The sequence below is a fragment of the Pan paniscus genome, chromosome 1 (assembly GCF_029289425.2).
Source record: "Pan paniscus chromosome 1, NHGRI_mPanPan1-v2.0_pri, whole genome shotgun sequence".
Classification (NCBI taxonomy): domain Eukaryota; kingdom Metazoa; phylum Chordata; class Mammalia; order Primates; family Hominidae; genus Pan; species Pan paniscus.
Window position 1 is genome coordinate 99946846 of NC_073249.2, and position 21732 is coordinate 99968577.

Sequence of the window (21732 nt, forward strand, 5' to 3'; positions counted from 1 at the left end):
CACCTGAGGTCAGGAGTTTGAGACCAGCCTGACCAACATGGAGAAACCCCATCTCTACTAAAAATACAAAATTAGCCAGGCATGGTGGCTCACGCCTGTAATCTCAGCTACTTGGGAGGCTGAGGCAGGAGAATCGCTTGAACCCGGGAGGTGGAGGTTGCTGTGAGCCGAGATCACGTCATTGCACTCCAGCCTGGGCAACAAGAGTGAAACTCCGTCTCAAAAAAAAAAAAAAACAAAAAACAAAAACAAAACCCAGAAAATGTTTTACTAGCTATTGGGCCAGGCAAGTTGACTCATAAAATGAACCATCATATCCTCCTAATCTAGCTGTGGGGCCTCTCAGGTTCCCAAGCTCTCTACTAGGTTATTTACATTTATTCTCCTTTATTCCAGCAACCGTATTATGGTAGGCTATATTATTATTATTATTATTTTTTGAGACGGAGTCTCGCTCTGTCACCCAGGCTGGAGTGCAGTGGCACGATCTCGGCTCACTGCAACCTCTGCCTCCCGGGTTCAAGCAATTTTCCTGCCTCAGCCTCCTGAGTAGCTGGGATTACAGGTGCCCACCACCATGCCCAGCTAATTTTGTATTTTTAGTAGAGATGGGGTTTCACCATGTTGGTCAGGCTGCTCTCGAACCCCTGACCTCATGATCCACCCGCCTTGGCCTCCCAAAGTGCTGGGATTACAGGTGTGAGCCACTGTGCCTGGCCTATATTATTTTTATTTAACTGATGAGCTTCTATTATATCTTCCATCATTCTGTTTACCATCATCTACTATTTATGGTTGTCATTTGGAGAGTGGTTGTTGACTAAATATTTTAGAAAAGAAAATGCTAATTTTCTAAGAGTTTGTTTCATGTATTCATGCCAAAAACATTTAAGGAAACTATTAAGGGCCAGGTGGAAGGAATCAAGAACTCTTGATTCAAATAAGAGGAAGACATGATCTTTCTCTGGAAATGGTTACAGAAAGGAGATTAAAGCACAGTACAGGCCAGGTATGGTGGCTCACGCCTATAATTCTGCCACTTTGGGAGGCTGAGGTGGGTGGATCACCTGAAGTCAGGAGTTCAAGACCAGCCTGGCCAACATGGTGAAACCCCATTTCTACTAAAAATAAAAAAATTAGCCAGGTGTGGTGGCACATTACTGTAATCCCAGCTACTTGGGAGGCTGAGGCAGGAGAATCTCTTGAACCTGGGAGGCAGAGGTTGCAGTGGGCAGAGATCATGCCATTGCACTCCAGCCTGGGCGACAGAGCGAAACTCCATCTCTCTCACGCACACACACACACACACACACACACACACACACACACACACACACACACACAGCACAGTACAGAATGGTAAGTGCTGTCACCAGGATATGAACAAAGAGATGTGGCCACAGCAAGGATATTTGTGGGGGAGTAGAGAAGATCTCATCTAATAATTCTTTCTTCCTTTTTTTTGTACAGAGGAAGAAACAATGGCTGGATAAATTAAATGACTTCTTTAAGCCCAACATCTAGTTAGTGAGAGTGTGAATGACATGGTGAGGAGCATGTTATTTGAGTCAGGCAGACCTAGGCTCTAATCATGTGGCTGTGTGACCTTCAGCAATTTTTTTTTTTGAGATAGAGTCTTGCTCTGTCGCCCAGGCTGGAGTGCAGTGGCGCTATTTTGGCTCACTGCAACCTCTGCCTTCTGGGCTCAAGTAATCCTCCAACCTCAGCCTCCCAAGTAGCTGAGACCACAGGTCACAGGTGTGTGCCCCACCACATTCAGTTAATTTTTGTATTTTTTGTAGAGATGGGGTTTCGCCATGTTGCCCAGGCTGGTCTCAAACTCCTGGGTTCAAGCTATCCGCCTCGGCCTCCCAAAGTGCTGGGATTACAGGTGTGAGCCACCACACCCGGCCCAGCAATTGTTTTAATCCCTGTAAGCTTCAGTTTATTTGTGAAACACATAATTTTATCTACTTTGTAGGCAGTCACTACTGCAGGGTTTATCATAGCAGGGTTTCAACGTAATCTCTTTTTCTTTCACCCTTCTTATGGCACAGAGCACCGTGATAGAAGTAAAAAAGAAATCAGAGGTCAAGTCCAGGCGCAGTGGCTCACACCTGTAATCCCAGCACTTTGGGAGTTCGAGACCAGCCTGGACAACATGGCAAAACCCTGTTTCTACTGAAAATACAAAAATTAGCTGGATGTGGTGGCGCATGCCTGTAATCCCAGCTATTTGGTCCAAGGCTGAGGCATGAGAATCACTTGAACCCGAGAAGCAGAGGTTGCAGTGAGCTGAGATTCTGCCACTGCACTCCAGCCTGGCTGACAGAGTGAGTCTCTGTTTGGGAAAAAAAAAAAAAAAAAAAGGTCAGCGAAAGAAAGGAAGGTCATCTTGCCCCTCAAGCAGGGCCTTATGGGGTGCCAGGATTGTGGTGGGGTCCCCTATCATCTGGGTTTTGTTCTCAGCCCTTTAGGTCTGAAAAGTTGACACTATGAGAACTTCCAGGACTGACTGGCTTCTTGGGGAGGGGCCCACGCTAACAAAGTACACACAAAATTTATGAATAGTCCAAAATGCAAATTCATTGAATTATATGATGAACATCTTTCTATAACTGGCTCCCCCCACTTCAGTCTTATGTTTTTATCTTGGAATAGAATAATCAGAAAGTTGTTAATTGAGCACAGAATCTGAATGAAAGAACTTGGATAGTCTTCAGAAATATTTCACCCAGGCTGTGAGAAAAGGTTGATGCTTTCATAACCAAGGAACCTTTTCTAGGCCAAACTTTACATCTGCCAGATATATTTTAGTGTTGGTGAAAACATAACATATTCCTACTATAATCGCCACCTGTTTGGACTCTATGTGGACCGCACCTTTCTGTTAACATTCATCTTCTCAAATGATATAATCAATTGGATTAGAAGGATCTTAGGTTACACCCTCATCACCTCTGTCTGAACTTTGGTGTTTCCCAAATCTATACCAGCATTCTTATCAGGAGTAATCTCTATACGTAGCTGATTTTAACTAATTTAACTCTCAGAGTTCACCAGATTTCCTCCATTTTCTGGAGGCATTTCATCACAGACTTGTTTGTACTACTTTCAATTATCTATACACCCATGGCCCAATAGCACACATCCAATAAATGCCAGTTGAATAAACTGGTGAGAATAAAGGAGAAAACATCAGGAAAAGTGTCAAAGAATGATTTAAGTATTTTCTGGCCGGGTGCAGTGGCTCACGCCTGTAATCCCAGCACTTTGGGAGGTCGAGGTGGGCAGATCATTTGAGGTCAGGAGTTCGAGACCACCTTGGCCAACATTCGAGATTTGAGGTCAGGAGTTCGAGATCACCCTGGTCAACATTAGTAGAGATGAAACCCCATCTCTACTAAAAATACAAAAATTAGCCAGGCGGGGTGGTGGGCGCCTGTCATCCCAGCTACTCGGGAGGCTGAGGTGGGAGGATCGCTTGAACCCGGGTGGGTGGGGGCGGGGTGGAGGAGGCGGTGGTGGAGGTTGCAGTGAGCTGAGATAGTGCGCCAGCCTGGGTGACAGAGGAAATTCCGCCTCAAAAAACAAACAAAAAACCCACAAGTCTATTTTTTCTCTCTAGCATTCTACCTGACCTTAAGGGATACTAAGGAAAGGGTGAGAATGGTGTAGGAGATGTAGAACTCCCAGAGATGGGACCTTGAGGAGGAAGAAACACAAGAGCTTTCAGGTTCATCTGTTATATGGGATAAAAGAAAAAAAAGGAGAGCTTTCAGGAAAGATTTCTAAGACCGCTGGAGTCATGCCAGCGATTAGTGCCTGACGGCAAAATTACCCTTTTCCGGCTGTTGCTGAAATCTAAGGGATGATGATGAGGTGGACAAGGGAGCATGGAGAAAAAGTCTGAAGGGATGTTAAGGAAGCAACTGACTGGATATGCTAAGACGAAGGGAAGAGTAGAGTAGATTTCGGCTTAGGTATCTGTAAGTATGCTGGTGCATTTCAGGAAAAGAGGGCAAAGAGGGGAGGTTGTTTGTATGAGTTCGCGTTCGGATAGGCTGAGGTAGAGTTTGAGTTTGAGGTGCTCGTTGGGACAAGTAGGTTGAAGTATTCTGTAAGCAGTTAGGCATAAGGGTCTGAGCTTCTGAAACAAATTTGGACGTTAGTTGAAAGCATATAAATGGGTAAGACTCTTCGGGATAAGTGAAGAATTGGAGACAGGGAAACAGTCCAGCTGGACTCGCAGATTTAGAGATGGGCAGTGGCATTGGGGGAGCAGGATAAGAAAAGTCGGCGAGGTAAGAAGAAAAACAGGGCGACATTTTGAAAGCCAAGGGAGCAAGTTTGAAGGCCGCCACCTGGAGGTCAAGAGGAGGATGACAAATCTATTCTAGCCTCGGTCAAACCGGATTCTGAGGAGTGCAGGCGGGTGGGGGTGGGGCAGAGACACGCCGCTGCCGGCGACTTAAGTTTAGGGGCGAGAAAGGAGGCAGCCTTAGTAGTACATGTATTTTTAAAGGGAATTTGGCTGTGACGAGACAGAAAGGGCGGGACTTGGTAGTTTAGAGCTCAAGGGGATCATCGGCTTCAGAATCCCCTACTCTTGCGTGAGAGTAACTCTCCGTCTAAGGATGTCTTCTGCAGTTCCTTAGGGTCCATATTGGGATTTCCCGGCTGTAAACTAAACAAAGCAAAGCAAAACAAAACAAAAACCCACAGTGCCCCTCAGTAAAACAAAACCAGCATTTTGTTTGAAAGCCCGCTCTCTTTAAAGATCCTGGCATGCAAATAAGGGGCTTTAATGTGGCTCTCAGCGATTGGTAGATACTTACAAAATCCGTCATTTCCTTTCAGTGCAGGACGCAAACCAAGAGGCGGCTTTCTGCTTTTCTATTGGCTGTTAGATACGGCTCCGCTTTTAGCCAATCAAACGACTTCCCTTCACCCCTCCCGGTAGCTCTTATAAATTACATCAAATTGGTTATTCTTTCCACATTCTTCTCCTTGTAAAAGAAGCTGTAACTGCAATTTTAGCCGTAATGTCAGGACGCGGAAAGCAGGGAGGCAAGGCCCGCGCTAAGGCCAAGTCGCGCTCGTCCCGCGCTGGCCTCCAGTTCCCGGTGGGGCGAGTGCACCGCTTGCTGCGCAAAGGCAACTACGCGGAGCGGGTCGGGGCAGGCGCCCCGGTGTACCTGGCGGCGGTCCTCGAGTACCTGACCGCGGAAATTCTGGAGTTGGCGGGCAACGCGGCTCGGGACAACAAGAAGACGCGCATCATCCCTCGCCATCTACAACTAGCCGTGAGGAATGACGAAGAGCTCAACAAGTTACTCGGGGGTGTCACCATTGCCCAGGGCGGCGTCTTGCCCAATATCCAGGCTGTCCTGTTGCCCAAGAAAACGGAGAGTCACAAGCCTGGCAAGAACAAGTAATTAAGAGGTTTGACACCATACACTCATTCACCCCAAAGGCTCTTTTAAGAGCCACCAAAGTGTCAAATGAAGGGCTGATCACAAAATAGCGCATTAGCTCTTTTTTTGAAAACTTGGGTGGCTCTAAAAAGAGCCTTTGGTCTTTGTTTGTCTGCATTTATTTGCTTTTGGCTTTGTGGCTTTCGGTTTTCTTTGGTAACAGAACGGCCTGGATGTTAGGCAAAACGCCGCCCTGGGCGATGGTGACTTTGCCCAGCAGCTTGTTCAGTTCCTCGTCGTTGCGGATGGCCAGCTGGAGGTGACGAGGGATGATGCGCGTCTTCTTGTTGTCCCGAGCCGCGTTGCCCGCCAGCTCCAGGATCTCGGCGGTCAGGTACTCGAGGACCGCCGCCATGTAGACGGGCGCGCCGGCCCCCACCCGCTCCGCGTAGTTGCCTTTGCGCAGCAAGCGATGCACTCGCCCTACCGGGAACTGGAGGCCAGCGCGGGACGAGCGCGACTTGGCCTTGGCGCGGGCCTTGCCTCCTTGTTTGCCACGACCAGACATGACTGAAATCAAGGTTAAACACAGACAACGCTCAGAACCTCGCAAAAAAATAAGATTGAAAGAGAACCAAGAGGAAAGCCTTTATAAGCTTTCCTAGGGGTGGGGTCAAGAACGAGTTTTTCATTGGTCCTAATATGGCTTCAGAACCGGCCAATCAAGTCAAGAGTCGGTGTTGTTACGTACGCATTGCTGAAAACGCAAGGTCCGCACACGGACCAATGGAAATGAACGACTTTCGGAGCCCTAATTTGCATAAGGTGGTTATAAAAGAATCAGGCCCGCCCATTCTCTTACTTCTTTTCTTGGCTAAGCCGCGTTTGTACTGTGTCTTACCATGCCTGAACCGGCAAAATCCGCTCCGGCCCCTAAAAAAGGCTCCAAGAAAGCCGTCACCAAAGCCCAGAAGAAAGACGGCAAGAAGCGCAAGCGCAGCCGCAAAGAGAGCTATTCCATCTACGTGTACAAGGTGCTGAAGCAGGTCCACCCCGACACCGGCATCTCGTCCAAGGCCATGGGCATCATGAACTCCTTCGTCAACGACATCTTCGAGCGCATCGCGGGAGAGGCTTCCCGCCTGGCGCACTACAACAAGCGCTCCACCATCACATCCCGCGAGATCCAGACGGCCGTGCGCCTGCTGCTGCCCGGCGAGCTGGCCAAGCACGCCGTGTCCGAGGGCACCAAGGCGGTCACCAAGTACACCAGCTCCAAGTGAGTCCCTGCCGGGACCTGGCGCTCGCTCGCTCGAGTCGCCGGCTGCTTGACTCCAAAGGCTCTTTTCAGAGCCACCCACCTAATCACTAGAAAAGAGCTTGTTCACTTATTCACTTAGTTTCTTTCCATAAAGTAAGTTATTTTAGTGTGAAGGTCATGGGAAATGGCACACGTAGCTTTTTAACTATTTGGAACTCGAGGTCCCCAGTGCGTCATTGGATTTGCTTTTGAATCTAGAGCGTGTCTTTACTCATTGTGTTGCTTAGCCTTCCCAGGAGTCGGTTCTCGATTAGGCTGTTGGCAATCCGCCTCTTTACCCGCCCCCACTCCCGCCCCACACGCGCCCTGGTGGCTCCTTGGGTCTGTTTCATTCTAAGACGAAGTGGCTGAGTTCGGCTGTCATTTAAGAGAACTCCAGGACACAATTCAGCCCAGGTTCCGCAAACACTGCGTGACAGCTCTGTATGACTGACGCTTGGCAGCAGCTTTTGTGTCCGGTCACCAGTTCTGCCGTGCGATGGGGCCTCCTGTGGATACAAGCCGTTCTGTGTATTTTGGACGAAGCCCGCGCAGCCGGGTCCCAGCCTTGTCCTGATTGGGCGACAAGAATATTCAAAATTCTGCGCCTTTTTCTAATTTGTAGATTTCAGTTTCCGTCGTTCACTTTGAGACTTTGAAATTCCTATTTCTCATTTTGTTGATAATTTCTGCATTTAATGGTCTGTGCTTTAAATGGTAACGCTACGGCCCCAGGTCACTGCGAGGCACTTACCATGTAGATACGGGCTCAAAAGTCACCTCTCAGAGACCTACGTCATCCACTCAGGAATTCGCGCCTCTCATACTTGCCTGTCTCATTTTATCTTCCTTCTAGCAGCTGTCTGAAATTGATTCGTCTGTTTTCTTGTTTATGGTATTCTCAAGCCCTTGACAGACCGGCTAGTGTGGTTTTCCCGTGCATCTTCAGCCTGGCACATTATGGACACTTAAATACTACGTATTGATCTAATATTGTTGGGTTAATTTTTCCATCCCACCCTTTTCTTAATCGCTTCCGTGGATGGATGAAGGGTGCTGTTCATTTCCATTAGATGTATGTGAAGGCACAGTGAAAATGGAAATGTTTTTGGAGCTACTTCCTCAAAATGTATCCTTAGTCACCTCAGTGCAACAGCTGGGAGGGGGCCGTGTTAAGATTTTTTTTGCTACAAAGAGGAGGTGGCAATGGTAGATCCACCCTTATGCTTCTCAGTTTAGCATAACCTCTTATGGATTTTCATCAAATTCAGCGTGTTGGTCACTGGAAAGAGCCTTTTCCTTCTCCTTTTCTTACTCTCCCCTCATGGTGTTCCCCTCTTAAAGGAGAGGAGCTTTTAATTTACACTTACCACCTCATTTGCTTTTCTGGAGGCCATGCAATATAGGCGGGACTACAGAGTTAATCTCCTTTTTATAAATGAGGCCAAGAGAAGCCTCATTGGTTCACAGTCATGCAGCTCATACTGTCCACCCTTGTATTCTCAGATGCAGGACAATTGCATTTTAGTTTTATTTTGTGGAGGTGCAGAATATTTACTCTTTCTCTCCAACCCTTGATTCTGCCGAGGAAGACACTGATGGTTTGATGAGTGATTCAACTGTTTTTGGCTAAGGGCTTTTGGAGTTGATGGCAGGGGTTTGATGAATCCAAATGAGCTCTAGACATTATCACAGACTGAATAGATCTTAACTGTCTCCTACATGTGTGTTTTCAAATGTGTATAGATGCTATTGTTATTAATAAAGTTACCAATTAATTTAAAGGCTTTGCTGGATTCTTTTATCTACAGTGTATTTTCTCAATGAATGAAATTAACAGATACAACTTCCACTGTGTCTGTAGAAAAGCGTGGGTGCCTCTGATCTGGGGGATGACTATTTATAAGCCACCAGCCAAACTGCTGCCCCAAAGGTGCACTGGGGCTGAAATAGTCTGTTACAAGTCCACTGTTAATGCTTAGTAATTGAAAAATATATGATCACAAATAGAAAGCAGTACAAATAAGATGGAAGAAATAAAGTTCATAATAAAGTTAAGCTAACACCTACGGAGCACTTACTACGTGCCAGGTAGTGTCCTAGGCCCTTTATACATATTGACTCATCTAATTCTCACTGGGACCTCAGGAAGTAGTTCCGTTATTATCACCCATTTTACAGATAAGGAAACTGAGGCAAAGAGAAGCCTTTCTTCAGAAACTCTCCAGAGAATAAGCTCCTAGGTTAGCAGTTAAGCGACTTGAGAAACAGGGTCATTCTGAAAACCTGGACCCTTCCTGTGTTTTAGGGGGAAATATCTATGCTTCAGAATTGAAAAGAAATACCACTGGCTTTATTCTCTTCAGAGTGCACCCTGGATATAAATCCTGGGTGGTGGTGGCTGAGTACATTGAGGGTGGGATTAGGTGGCTGTGATCCTTCATCCCAGAGGCTATAGCTCAACTCAATTGAGTTTGTCCCCACAGTAGTGGGGCTCACCAGCTGGAATCCTTCCACTAACATGAGAGAGCCTTAGTTGCTGGTTTTGGGCTCCGCCTGGGGATGATGTTCACTGGGAAGGATGTTACAGAGTGAGGAAGGGGGGAAGAGGTGATAGATTTTGATATTTTAACTCTGGAGGGGAAGTAATTGGTGAGATTAATCCTCAAGAACCTCTTTGATCATTTCTCCTGCTCAGACATCTTTAAACATTTGCTTATGTTGGGGTTAATAACAATAATTGTTAAAATAATGATTGCTTCCCCTTACTAAGCACTTAACTGTTTACCTTAAACTTACTTAGCAGTAAGCTAAGAGTTTACCTAACACTTACTTAGCAGGATGGTCTTGATCTCCTGACCTCGTGATCCACCCGCCTCCTAAAGTGCTGGGATTACAGGCGTGAGCCACCGCGCCCAGCCTACAGCCACTTTTTAAGATAGGTTCTGTTGGCCGCACGCAGTGGCTCACACCTGTAATCCCAGCACTTTGAGAGGCCAAGGTGGGTGGATCATTTGAAGTCAGGAGTTCGAGACCAGTCTGCCCAACATGGTGAAACCCCACCTCTACTAAAACTACAAAAATTAGCTTGGCATGGTGGTGGGCACTTGTAGTCCCAGCTACTCGGGAGGCTGAGGCAGGAGAATCCCTAGAACCCGGGAGGTGGAGGCTGCCGCCACTGCACTCCAGCCTGGGCAACAGAGGAAGACTCTATCTCAAAAAAAAAAAAAAAAAAAAAAAAAAAAAAAAAGGAAAAAAAAATGAAGGACCAAAAGGACACTGTCATAGCTCTGTAATATGGCTTATCAATAATTCTGAAGTAGGCCTAAAGGGCAGCTCTGTTTGGGTTTCAGAAATTGACCCTTAAGTGAGAGACTGTCCCTGTAACCGAGGGGGCTAGGTTTAATAATTCATTTAATATGTGTGATTGAAAATCTGTATCTACTAATTTTATAAATATTAAGTATCTATGCACATTATTAAATTCTATAAGAACGGCATTCTGGGACCAATTTTCTTCTCTCTGACTCCTAAGCATTGTTAGGTGTGATATCATTTGTTCTTTCATTCAAGAGTTTATTATCTGTGAAGATGGCAGGCAATCTGCTAGGTAGTGAGGACAGAAAATTGAACAGGAGTGGCTTCTGCCTTCCTGGACCTCTAGTGACTAGAAGAGAAGACATATTAATCCAGTGACTATGAGAAAGTGTGACAAGTATTACGACTGTAGAAGTATAGATATAGAGAGTATAATGGAGGGAGTCGTAACTTCACATTGGTGGGTGTAGGGAAGGCCTCCCTGAGGAAAGAACCTTTAGGATGACACTTGACAAGGATAGGAAGGGTGTACCAGGCAGTGGATGGCATGGGCAAAGGCCTGGAAAGAGTGGAAAAGATCATGCTCAGGTAGATAGGAAGAACTGCAGGAAGTCTAGTACAGGTGGCGGTTAGAGGGCAAGGAGGACAGTGCAGCATCAAGAGGTTACACAGGTAGACAGAGCCAGATCTTGCAGGATTAGGCCAGAATGTGTAAACTGCCTTTAAAGAAACCAATGAGCTCCTAGGCTGACCTGACTATGGGAACAGAAAGGAGCTGTGTGGCACTAAAAACAGAAGAGTTAAAGTCTCAGAGACCACATGGTTTATGCCCATCAAGCACTCTCTGGAGCAGATGGACCCTGACCCTCAAAAGTGTGTGTTTGTTCCCTGCAACAGGGCTTCCCTTAAAGTGGAAATGGCTTTGTCAGGCCAACCAGATTGACACCAACTACCATGGTCACCTGCCTCTGTGTGCTGCAGGTGGCCTTCTCATTATAGTTTGCCTTTCTTTACAACTCTGCTTCAGGTGGAACGATGGGTGGATCAGGGGAACCGAATATGTGCTCTTTAGAGAGTTGTCTTCAGGATGTAGTTTATCATGAGCCTCTGTCCTCTATTTTCTGTAAATTGGTACTTAGAGGCTTGATTAGATTTAGGTTTACTTTTTCACCCCACGACATGACTACTTCATAGGTGGTACTATTTCTTTTCTATCAGGAGACATGTAATGTCTAGCTGCTTCTTTTTTTGTGGTAACAGCAGTGATTGATTCTCAATGCTTAGATCAATTAATTCATTATCAATTGCAAAATAATGATATTCTGTCACTCTTCTTTCATATATTAGCTGGAATACTTCAGTAAAGAGGAATATTATTATTTTTTTTAGAGATAAGGTCTTGTTCTGTCACCTAGGCTGGAGTACAGTGGCCAGATCATAGCTCACTGGAACCTCAAACTCCTAGGCTCAACTGATCCTCCCACCTGAGCCTTCCCAGTAGCTAGAACTACAGGTAGGCATCACCACGTTGAGTTAATTTTTAAGTTTTTTGTAGAGATGGTATGGTACCAAGCCTGGTATTGAACTCCTGGCCTCAAGTGATCCTCTCACTTCTTTTCAAATCGCTGGGAAAAATTATTATTTTTAATAGTAAATATCTGGAAACTACTTGTATATCTACTAGTATGTGGCAATAAAATGTTAGGGTCCCTTTTGGTGGAAATAAAAAAGGATATGTGTGTATTGATATGTATGCACCGATATTAAATAAAACACTTTCCAGGGATTTCACATAACAAAACTAATAATAGTGGCTACCTTTTTTTTTTTTTTTTTTTTTTTTTTTTTGAGATGGAGTCTCATTCTTGTTGCCCAGGCTGGAGTGCCATGGCACGATCTTGGCTCACTGCAACCTCTACCTCCCAGGTTCAAGTGATTCTCCTGCCTCAGCTTCCCGTGTAACTGGGATTACTGGTGCGTGCCTCCACGCCTGGCCAATTTTTTGTATTTTTAGTAGAGACGGGGTTTCACTATGTTGGCTAGGCTGGTCTCAAACTCCTGACCTCAGGTAATCCACCTGTCTCGGCCTCCCAAAGTGCTGGGGTTACAGGCATGAGCCACTGTGCCTGGCCAATAGTGGCTACTCTTTTTTTTTTTTTTTTGAGATGGAGTCTTGCCCTGTTGCCCAGGCTGGAGTGCAGTGACACGATCGTGGCTCACTGCAACCTCCACCTCCCGGGTTCAAGTGATTCTTCTGCCTCAGCCTCCCAAGTAACCGGAACCATAGGCTCGTGCCACCATGCCCCGCTAATTTTTGTAGTTTTTAGCAGAGACGGGGTTTCACCATGTTGGCCAGGCTGATCTTGAACTCCTGACCTCGTGATCCACCTGCCTTGGCCTCCCAAAGTGCTGGGATTACAGGCGTGAGCCAACGCACCCGGCCAATAGTGGCTACTCTTAAGGAGAAGAATTTCCTTGGGCCAAAAGATTTTGCTTTTTCCTTTATATCTTTCAGTACTGTTTAAATTTATGATCAATGTTCACTTAAAAACAATGTCAGCAGAGGTTATGTGAACAGTGGGATTATTGGCCATTAAAAAAAAGCCTATAAGATTTTTTGTTGAAAATAATGTATTTAAAAATACCTGTTCTACTGCCTGGCACTGAGTAGACTCTCAATACATTGTAGTTAATTCTAAAAAATGGTTAAAAAAACTTCATCAATGCAAATAGCAATCAACTTAATAACAGTAGCAGCAACAGCAACGACAAAAACTCCAGAAGTCCCTAGGGTGGATGAGGTAACATATAGGTTTGGGATTGAGTCTCCACTATTCCTAACCTATTTTTTAAAAATCCCTCAAGATTATGAACACTTGCTTTGCAGGAGGCAGTCTCTGGAGTGATTTTCCTGACTAGTTAACTTCACTAATGTGTCCTCGGTCACAGGTTTGGTCATCAGGCAGACTAAGAGAGCCAGTCAGGCTCTTTAAGGAGGCCTGGGTCATCGAGAACTGTGAAACTAGCTAAAAATCAGAGTTGATGGAACTGGCCTGGGAGAGTTGGTATAGGTTCTTGAGCAAGTCAAGAGCAATATTTTGGGCAGGTTATTATGACCTTTGTATCTTTATTCTGAAGAAATGTGCAGGATGCATAGAAGAAAGAGAATACAGGAAACCAGAAACCAGTGGGGAGGCTGCTGCAACCAGTAATGAGGTCTTAGACAAGTATAGAGACAGCAGGAGAGAGAAGATAAACAAAAACCATGTTCTGAATGAAGGAGGCGAAAAACTGTTTTAGTTTTCTATTTATGTGTAAAAAATTACCCCAAATTAAGTGGCTTAGGACAATACTCATTTAGCCTCTCATAGTTTCTGTAGGTCTGGGCATGGCATAGTGGGAGTCTTTGATTAGAATCTCACAAGGGTAAAATCAAAGTGTCAACTGGGCTGCATTTTCATATGAAGCCTGGGGTCTTCCAAACTCATCCACGTTGTTGGCAGAATTCAGTTTCTTGCAGGTGTAGAATTGAGGCCCTCAGAGGCTGCCCTTCTCCACAGGCAGGTCACAGCATGGATATTTGCTTCTAATGGCCAGCAGAAGAGCATCTCTGTTGCTTCCACTTCATCTAATTCAGGGAAGGCATTGACCCTCTTTTAAAAAGCTCACTAGGCCGAGTGCAGTGGCTCATGCCTGTAATCCCAGCGCTTTGGGAGATAGTGGCAGGCAGATCACCTGAGGTTCGAGACCAGCCTGGCCAACATGGTGAAACCCCAGCTCTACTAAAAATATAAAAATTACCCGGGCATGGTGGCAGGTGCCTGTAATCCCAGCTACTCAGGAGGTTGAGGCAGGAGAATCACTTGAACCCAGGAGGTATAGGTTGCAGTGACCCTGGATCGCACCACTGTACTCCAGCCTGGGCAACAGAGTAAGACTCTGTCTCAAAAAAAAAAAAAAAAAAAAAAGGCTTACCTAAGTCAGGGATTCCCTTTTTATTAACTCAAAGTCAACTGATGAAGGATCTTAACTACATCTGCAAAGTTTTCTTGATTAACAGCAAGTACAGGTTCTGCCCATACTCAAAGGGAGGGGATTTAAACAACGGGTACCAGGGGCCAGGACTCACGGGAGCCATCGCAGAATTTTGCCTACTACAGGAATATAGAGGAACTGTGTGTCTGAAGTCAGATACTTTTCTGTGACTTAAATTAATTTTAAAATAAAAGAGTAAAAAGTAAAAATTCCCAGTTACTGAAAGCCCACAGTGTGCAAAATACTATAGACATACCATTTCAAATCCTCAGAACAAATCCTGAAAGGTAAATGTTATGGTTTTTATCGTGGAGGATACTGAGGTTCAGACATGTCAAAGAACTTGGAATTTTCCTTCTAGTACATCATGTTGTATCAAAATAACCCCAAAAAGGTAAATATTACCCCCATTTTACAAAGAAAGAAATGGATATTTATGCAGTTTAAATAACTTGGCATTCCCTGATACACCATGGTGCTCCTGAATTTTACTAAAACATTTGTCTAAAATTTGCAAATAGCAAATAATCTGAGGATCTAGCAACATATTTTCCATGTCTGTTTAATAGAACCATAGAATATTAGTGCTGGAAGGAACCCAGAAATCATCTGGTCCAATTTCCCCATATTATGTTTTCCCTGATTTTAGTATAAAATTATTCTCTCACCTCCTGTCCCCATCAGATCCCTAAGTGGAGTAGATGTTCTTTAGAGGCCCATCTTTGGGATGATCTCTCTCTTTTTTTGGAGACAGGGTCTCACTCTGTCACCCAGGCTGGAGTGCAGTGGCGTGATCTTGGCTCATGGCAACCTCTGCCTCCCGGGTTCAAGTGATCCTTGTGCCTTAGCTTCCCAAGTATCTGGGGCTACAGGTGTGCACCACCATGCCCAGCTAATTTTTGTATTTTTGGTAGAGATGGGGTTTCTCCATGGTCTCAAACTCCTGGGCTTAAGTGACCTGCCCGCTTGGCCCTCCCAATGTGCTGGGATTACAGGAGTGAGCCACTGTGTCCGGACGGGGCCACCTCTTCATAAGCTCTTCCCAGGGACTCCCAGGGCTTTCTCCAGCTCCTCTGGGCAGATGAGAGAAGCCAACTGGGTCTCTAGATGTGCCTCCAGATACACACTCCCAGTTGCCTGAAGTACGCGGCCACTTGCCATTGCCAGTTGACTGTTATGATCCAGTGTGGCCTGAAGTGAACTCTGTTCAGCAGCTCCTCCTTGCAGGCTGTCTATTCCTGTGAAGGTGGCATCATTCTCCTAGTCATTCAGGCAGGAAGGTGCAGAGTCATCTTGGATTACATTTTGCCCCAACAACTCCCTTTCTGCTCTTTCCCCTATCCAGGTTCAGGCAATCTTCTATGTGCAATAAAGTCAACAGTTCCCCTCCTGTCCATTCCTGTGTCTGGTTCCCTTGTTCTCACCTTGGTCCTCTCATCTTTGTCCCCAAGACTTGGCCTCCTGCTTTGGGTATGGCTCCCTTCTGATTGGTTTTGCACCCTCCATCCCAAATTAACCGACTGTATACACAGCTCATATCACGTTACTTAGAATCATGGCTGCACTGTGTCCCCTGACATTTCCTCCTTAAAATTTTGTTTTTAATGCAAACTTATTTGGAGATATCTCCCTTTTCCTTATTTAGTATTATCCCATTTTATGTGCATTCCTTAGTCTGAGACAATTACTCTTTTTGCTTTTATGTGTTATTGTGAAAAAGTATATTTCTATGCATTTAAAAATTATTCTTTAGTATTTTTTATTTTTATTTATTTATTAATTTTTTTTTGAGACGGAGTTTTGCTCTTGTTGCCCAGGCTGGAGTGAAATGGTATGATCTCAGCTCACTGCAACCTCCACCTCCCGGGTTCAAACAATTCTCCTGCCTCAGCCTACCGAGTAGCTGGGATTACAGGCACCAGTCACAATGGCCAGCTAATTTTTGTATTTTTAGTTGAGGTGGGATTTCACCATGTTGGCCAGGCTGGTCTCGAAATCCTGATCTCGTGATCCGCCCACCTCCCAAAGTGCTGGGATTACAGGCATGAGCCACCGCGCCTGGCCTCCTCTTGGGTTTTTATGGAAGCTTCATGATGTCAGCATTCCTTCTCCCAGGGTATAGGGCGGGAACCTCTCCGGGGAGGGTCTTAAGACCCTCAATTAAAAAAGTGGGCAAATATTAGAGTTCTGCCTTGGGGCAGGTGAAAGGAGGGCAGGAGAAAGTCAGAGAGATTCTGTTTCCTGAGACCTGCCTCTGGGGCCTAACACACCCAACACTGGAGTGTACTGTACTCTGTAAAAAGACCATACAAGGGCTACGGGAGTTATGAGCCAGGAACTGTGGACAGAAACCAATATACATTATAACACCACATATATGTATATTTTTTCTTTCTTTTCTTTTCTTTTCTTTTTTTTTTTTGAACCTTGCTCGGTCGCCTAGGCTGCAGTGCAATGGCGCTACCTTGGCTCACTGCAACTGAAGCCTCCTGGGCTCAAGCGATTCTCCTGTCTCAGCCTCCTGAATATCTGGGATTACAGGTGCACACTGCCATGCCCGGCTAATTTTTTGGATTTTAGTAGAGACAAGGTTTCACTGTGTTGCCCAGGCTGGTCTCGAACTCCTGAGCTCAGGCAATCCACCCGCCTAGGCCTCACAAAGTGCTAGGATTACAGGCGTGAGCCACCACGCCCGGCCTATATATGCATATTTTTTTCTAACACTTACATACTTTTTCTTGGTGCCAAGAATGTTTTAAACACTTTACATGTATTAACTCATTTTATCCTCACAAAACCCTGTCAAGTAGGTAGTATAAGTATGTCCATTTACAGATTGGGAGATGGAGGAATCACAGAGAGGTTAAGAAACTTTCTCATAGTCACACAGTCGGTGCCAAACCAGATTTCAACTCCAGAGTCTTCCTTTAGTCACTATACTACACTACTAATATCAAATAAGTAAGATGTTGATGCAACATTGATAGTAATTTAAAAGATTAGAAGCAACCAAGAGCCGGGGTGTAGTGGCCCATGCTTGTAATTCCAGCATCTGGGAGCCCGAGGCGGGCAAGTTTGTTGGGAGTTGGAGACCAGCCTGACAACACGGCAAAACCCTGTCTCTACAAAAAATATAAAAATTAGCTGGGCGTGGTGGTGCGCGCCTGTAGTCTGAGCTACTTGGGAGGCTGAGGTGGGAGGATCGCTCGAGCCTGGGAGATTGAGGCTGCAGTCTGCAGTGAGTTATGATCACACCACTGCACTCCAGCCTGGGCAACAGAGACCCTGTCTTAAAAACAAAACAAAACAAAACCACCTCCGACAACGTAGGAATGCTGAAATGAGTTATGTTAATTCTAAGTAAAAACTCAACCTATCCCAATTAGCCCAAGACCACTACTTAGTCTACCTAAGCCAAGTCTGTTGACTTGTTACAATGAGGGAGAACACACAACAGAGAAACTGGTGGCAGGGTGGTGGGAGGAGGGTGCTCAGCAAACAAGAGGAAAATTAGAGTTATCATTGATTTTGGGGGACGAGTGGAGTGTAGTTTTCATAGGCTCAAAGCAAAGCAGGGCTGTGTGAAAGGGTAGGCATAGGATGGGACTTTGAAGTGGATCCAGGGTCTTGTTTCCTCAGAAACTACAAAGTTGAGATAGAGGTGGAATGCTGTGTTCAGAAACCCCTTACTTGAAGTTTTTGCACCTGGGTTGAAAATTACTGCTGGTTTTTTGTGTCAAGGTGGCTTAGGTCCTCCAGACAGGAGGGGGATACTGCATTGTTACTGATTGATAGGATTTCAAGCAGCCAAAGTTCTGATAGTCTGTGATTTTGAGTACAAGTTCCTCAGTGAATAAGAAAGGAGTGGTCACTCAAAGAGGGGAGTTATGAGCCTTTATAGCTGTAGCATGCCCTTGGGAGAAGAATGTTTTCTGTCATTTCTAGTCTAGCTTTATCTCTGTTAGTGCAGCCTAATGAATGGCAGAACAGGTTTTGATTTTCTCAGTCCTAGCGAATTTCTGCTTCTTGAAGTGCATGTTAGTGGTAATGTGTTTTATATCTTACTTTATTTCTTATTTTCCCCCCCTTTAATCTATATTTTATTTTATTTATTTTTTATTTTTTTGAGACGGACTCTCGCTCTGTCCCCAGGGTGGAGTGCAGTGGTGCGATCTCAGCTCACTGCAACCTCTGTCTCCCGGGTTCAAGCGATTCTCCTGCCTCATTCTCCTGCCTCAGCCTCCTGAGTAGCTGGGACTACAGGCGCGCGCCACTACGCCTGGCTAATTTTTGTATTTTTAGTAGAGACGAGGTTTCACCATGTCGGCCAGGCCGGTCTTGATCTCCTGACCTCGTAATCTGCCGGCCTCGGCCTTCCCAAGTGCTGGGATTACAGGCATGAGACACCGCGCCTGGCCTAATCTATATTTTAAAAATTGAACTCTTCCATGTACCCCTGAACCTAAAATAAAAGTTAAAAACAAACAAACATACAAAACAACAACAACGACAAAAAAAAAAAAAAAAAAAAAAAAAAAAAAAACCAGGCCGGGCATCGTGGCTCACGCTTGTAATCCCAGCACTTTGGAAGGCCGAGGCGCGCAGATCACGAGGTCAGGAGTTCGAGACCAGCTTGACTAACATGGTGAAACCCCCGTCTCTACTAAAACTACAAAAATTAGCCGGGCGTGGTGGCACGTGCCTGTAATCCCAGCTACCCAGGAGGCTGAGGCAGGAGAATCCCTTGAACCAGGGAGGTGGAGGTTGCAGTGAGCCGAGATCATCCCACTGCACTCCAGCCTGGGAGACAGAGCGAGACTCTGTCTCAAAAAAAAAAAAAAAAAAAGAGAGAATTCTGTACTTTGTAATTAGAGGGGTAATTCATTAATTCATGTCAGGGGCATATTATTTTATTTTTCCAAATGCTAGGAAGCAGGTATCCATTTTTGATAATATAAATTTTGGGATAATTGGCAGTCATCTGGCTCACAGGGAAAACAGGAAAAACAAGAAACCTAAATAAACTTCATATTGATTTCCCAAAAAAATTACCTTTTATTTTCAACCCTTATAGAACCCAACCTGCATCTCTTTGCCATCCATGTTCTTTTTTTTTAGAGACTGGGTCTCATTCTGTCCCCTAGGCTGGAGTGCAGTGGCATGATCATAGCTCACTGCAGCCTCAATCTCCCAGGCTCAAGTGATCCTCCCACTTCAGCCTCCCAAGCAATTGGGACCGCAGGCGCATGCCACTGTGCCTGGCTAATATTTTATTTTTTTGTAGAGATGAGGTCAATCTGCATTAAACTTCATGTTGCTCCAACACCACATTTTATCTCCCCACTTTCCCAGCAATGGACAACTAGGCTTGTGCCAATTCTCCATCACCACCAGAAATGCTGCAATGAACATTGTTGTATATATTCCCTTTTGGACCTATGTAAGAATTTCTTTTGGATAAAAACTCAGGAACAGAACTGCTGAGAAGCCAGAAACCAGCAGTTCTGTTCAGAGTTTTATTTATATCTAATTGAACTAAGGAGTGTCAGGCTCCCCTCCAGAATGCTTGTCCCGGACTTCCAATACCAAGGTAGCTGGACTCTGAGCCCACATCCAGGCCCAATCCTCAGGTCATCCAACTTTCTAAGTTTTGCCAGACTGCCTGGTGTAAAGTGGTATCTCAGCATTGCTTTCGTTTTCATTGTTCTGGGTATTCATGAGTTCAAGCATCTCTACCTGAGCTTGATAGTTTTCGGATTTCTTCTCCTGTGTATTGCCTGTTCATATCCTTTGCTCCAACATTGTTTATAGAGCACTCCCTCCCTACTTTGGCATTTGGGATCCCCTAAACTGGCCCCCATTGCTAAAGCTTACTTCTCATGACTGACCTTTGCCCATGCTGCATGTGGTCCAGGAACAATTCTTCTGTCTTTGTTTTTGCTGTCCCCTCTTGCCTGGATTACATCATCTTCTCCAAACCCCCAATCTAAACATGTCCCAAATCCTAAATATTCTTTAGAACCAAGCTCAGATATCACCTCCTCCTGGAAGGGTTCCTTTATTTGCTCAGCTGGCCTTGGCCTTTCCCTCTTGGCTCCCACAAAGCTCAACCTGCATGTATTTTTTATTTATTTATTTATTTATTTATTTATTTATTTATTTATTTATTATGTTTTTGAGACGAAGTCTTGCTCTTGTCCCCGAGGCTGGAATGCAATGGCACGATCTTGGCTCACTGCAAACTCCGCCTCCCGGGTTCAAGTGATTCTCCTGCCTCAGCCTCCCGAGTAGCTGGGATTACAGGTGCCTGCCACCATGCCCGACTACTTTTTGTATTTTTAGTAGAGACGGGGTTTCACCATGTTGGCCAGACTGGTCTCAAACTCCTGACCTCAGGGGATCCGCCCCCCTTGGCCTCCTGAAGTGCTGGGATTACAGGCGTGAGCGACTGCACCAGGCCTCAACCTACATTTCAAGTCACCATCTGTCACAGGATACCTTCCACTCTGGCTCTGGATATGGGGGTCACCTCCTCACAAAGACAGACAGGTTGTATGTGCATACACAGAAAGATTCAGAAGAAATATGAAGACTTTTAAAATCAGTGAGATGATTTTGACTTTCTTCTTTGTAGTTTTCTCTAGCCAGTTTTAAAAACTGTAAGTTGTAGGCCGGGCGCGGTCACTCACACCTGTAATCCCAGCACTTTGGGAGGCTGAGGCGGGTGGATTACCTGAGGTCAGGAGTTCAAGACCAGCCTGGCCAATATGATGAAACCCTGTCTCTACCAAAAAATACAAAAATTGGCCAGGGGTGGTGCCGCATGCCTGTAGTCCCAGATACTCAGGAGGCTGAGGCAGGAGAATCCCTTGAACCCAGAAGGCAGAGCTTGCAGTGAGCTGAGATTGCGCCACTGCACTCCAGCCTGGGCGATAGAGCGAGACTCCATCTCAAAAAAAAAAAAAAAAATCCAGAAAAACAAAAACAAAAAAACCTCCCCAAAACTCACAACTATAAGTTGTAATCCATAGTGCAATTAATTTACTTGGTAGAGATCATCTTTTCCTTTCATTTTGCCCTTTTGTAAGAATCATAAAACGGGAAAATATCACCAATAGTAATTATCATTTTGTGAAACTTGTTGCAATTTTTATTTTCCTGTGACTGTGACTGGGAGGCAATGTAAATGTATTTCTTTTTTCTTGTTTTTGAGACGGAGTCTCACTCTGTCGCCCAGGCTGGAGTGCAGTGGCAGATCTTGGCTCACTGCAAGCTCCGCCTCCCGGGTTCACGCCATTCTCCTGCCTCAGCCTCCCGAGTAGCTGGGACTACAGGCGCCCGCCACCCATGCCTGGCTACTTTTTTTTATTTTTATTTTTTGTATTTTTAGTAGAGACGGGTTTTCACCGTGTTAACCAGGATGGTCTCGATCTCCTGACCTCGTGATCCGCCCGCCTCGGCCTCCCAAAATGCTGGGATTATAGGCATGAGCCCCAGCGCCCGGCCAATGTAAATGTATTTCTTACTGTAGACTTGAGGTCAGGAGAGTGGGCTGTACTGTACACATATTGATATTATTTGCATCTATTCCATGTATCACTTTCTCCTAAAGCATCAAATCTAATACAAAAAAAGAAAAGCAAAACACAAAACCTAGGCTCA

At 45.3% G+C, this 21732-nt stretch overlaps 3 protein-coding genes across 3 annotated transcripts; 2 read left to right on the top strand and 1 right to left on the bottom strand.

Annotated features, from left to right (window-relative positions):
* Positions 1-4246: 4246 nt before the first annotated feature.
* Positions 4247-5447, top strand: LOC100985779 (histone H2A type 2-B). Its single transcript, XM_003817325.6, has one exon. The coding sequence runs from the start codon at positions 5046-5048 to the stop codon at positions 5436-5438; it is 393 nt and encodes a 130-aa protein (XP_003817373.1). The 5' UTR covers positions 4247-5045; the 3' UTR covers positions 5439-5447.
* A 108-nt stretch (positions 5448-5555) lies between these two features.
* LOC103785886 (histone H2A type 2-C) lies at positions 5556-5985 on the bottom strand. Its single transcript, XM_008970505.5, has one exon. The coding sequence runs from the start codon at positions 5983-5985 to the stop codon at positions 5596-5598; it is 390 nt and encodes a 129-aa protein (XP_008968753.1). The 3' UTR covers positions 5556-5595.
* Positions 5986-6319: 334 nt separating this feature from the next.
* Positions 6320-8501, top strand: LOC100985433 (histone H2B type 2-E). Its single transcript, XM_003817324.5, has one exon. The coding sequence runs from the start codon at positions 6320-6322 to the stop codon at positions 6698-6700; it is 381 nt and encodes a 126-aa protein (XP_003817372.1). The 3' UTR covers positions 6701-8501.
* The last annotated feature ends 13231 nt before the right edge of the window (positions 8502-21732 follow it).

Coding starts and splice junctions, on each gene's coding strand:
- LOC100985779 (XM_003817325.6), top strand. CDS start 5,046: ATGTCAGGACGCGGAAAGCAGGGAGGCAAGGCCCGCGCTAAGGCCAAG.
- LOC103785886 (XM_008970505.5), bottom strand. CDS start 5,985: ATGTCTGGTCGTGGCAAACAAGGAGGCAAGGCCCGCGCCAAGGCCAAG.
- LOC100985433 (XM_003817324.5), top strand. CDS start 6,320: ATGCCTGAACCGGCAAAATCCGCTCCGGCCCCTAAAAAAGGCTCCAAG.